Source organism: Aplysia californica, unplaced genomic scaffold (assembly GCF_000002075.1).
Source record: "Aplysia californica isolate F4 #8 unplaced genomic scaffold, AplCal3.0 scaffold00104, whole genome shotgun sequence".
NCBI classification, from domain to species: Eukaryota; Metazoa; Mollusca; class Gastropoda; order Aplysiida; family Aplysiidae; genus Aplysia; species Aplysia californica.
In genome coordinates this window covers 1,295,909-1,297,448 of record NW_004797374.1, presented here as the reverse complement: position 1 = coordinate 1,297,448, position 1,540 = coordinate 1,295,909, and the positions used below count along the sequence as shown (strand labels likewise).

Below are 1,540 nucleotides of genomic sequence, written 5' to 3'. Positions count from 1 at the left end.
TAACCACCTATACAAGTTAACCATCTGTACCAGTTAACCATCTGTACAAACGACCACTTCCTACTGTTCCCCATTTCTTTTTAAAAAGATATAATGACAATGTCCAAGACGCCCACCCAAGACAATCACTTTTCTTCTCGAAAATGATTGGCCGTCTTAGACAATTTCGACTACATAAAATAAGAACATGTAAATAGACAATATCAGCCATAAGAAATTAATGTTCACAGCCACAAGAAACGACAATCTTCCGCAGAATTATAAGATTGAAGAAGATAGACATTCAATGTTCTCAAAACGAGCAATCGAAGAGATCACCTTCGAATAGGTTTCATAATCAAAAACTTAATCCTTCGCGTAAAGAGAAACACATGTAAAGCATGTCTGAACAGTAACTGTTGTGTCCGCCAAAGACGACAGCAACTGTTTATTGTTTGAGTCACGCAAGTTTTGAAAATCCGGCAAAAAGATGACATACATCGTTCCAGAATAAGCAATGAGCAAAGCCTTCAGTGTAGCTGCTGATCCACCGACGTGTGGTCTTCGATCAAATCCTACGATTCCCAACCTTCTATACTCGTTTAAACGTGAGTAGATCTGACGTTCGAGTTTCTGTGTAGCCTTATGAACTCCGTGTCTGACCTCGCCGAGCGGTGATGATAGAGGTTCCCACCACCGTAATGATGTCCATAACCTGCATGTCCATTACTGTACCCAGAGCCTGTGTGCTCCTGTCTTACTGTGGAGTCTCGTGTATTTGTGCTATGTTGAAGAGCGTTGCTGTACATAGACCGATTCGAGTACAGGCTTCGGAGCTCAGGTTTTGAGCAGCACAGCATGGCGCGAATTCGTCTACGAATTTTTTGACTAAACAAGCAATAGACGAGAGGGTTCATGCAGCAGTTGGACGTGCCTAACCACTGGGCGAAGGGGAAGACGATGTTGTGGATGATTGCTGATTGAGGCGAGGATTCTGAAATATCAGCGAAGAGGATGATAAGGCGGATTATGTACAACGGCATCCACGAGACAGTGAAGAGGACTACGACCACCACTAGCATCTTGACTACTCGGACCTTTGACTTCTCGATGACGCCCATACTTGAAGTGATACCTGGCGCATCACGATGCCAGACGCGGTAGCCGATCATGAAGTAGCAAGCGATGATGAAGGCGAGTGGGAGAGCGTAGCACATGAGGAAGATGACGCCGAGGAAGAAAGCCTTTTTCTGCCAGACCTCGGGGAAGACTTCCACGCACATGTCGATCTTCTGCACTTGGGACACGTACATCTCCATTTTGAAGTAGAGCGCCCAGGGAGTCATCAGAGCGAAGGCTACCAGCCAGATGACCACCAGCACCACCCGTGCCATGTTCTTGGTGTTTCTCTGTCTCATCACGTGACATATTGCAAGGTATCTGAAATACGAGAAAGTATAGACTTTCAGAATCAAAATCTGTGGGAGGGACGAGGGAGAGACATAGAGATAGATAGATAGATAGATAGATAGATAGATAGATAGATAGATAGATAGATAGA

The 1,540-nt window shown here is 44.8% G+C and overlaps 1 protein-coding gene across 1 annotated transcript in view; it reads right to left on the bottom strand.

Annotated features, from left to right (window-relative positions):
• Positions 1-77: 77 nt before the first annotated feature.
• LOC101846805 (neuropeptide SIFamide receptor-like) overlaps positions 78-1,540 on the bottom strand; it is a 24,268-nt gene continuing 22,805 nt past the window's right edge. Inside the window, exon 3 of the mRNA XM_013080874.2 lies at positions 78-1,419. Coding sequence (XP_012936328.1) covers positions 582-1,419 — 838 coding nt within the window. The 3' untranslated portion in view covers positions 78-581. The remainder of the gene's footprint in view (positions 1,420-1,540) is intronic.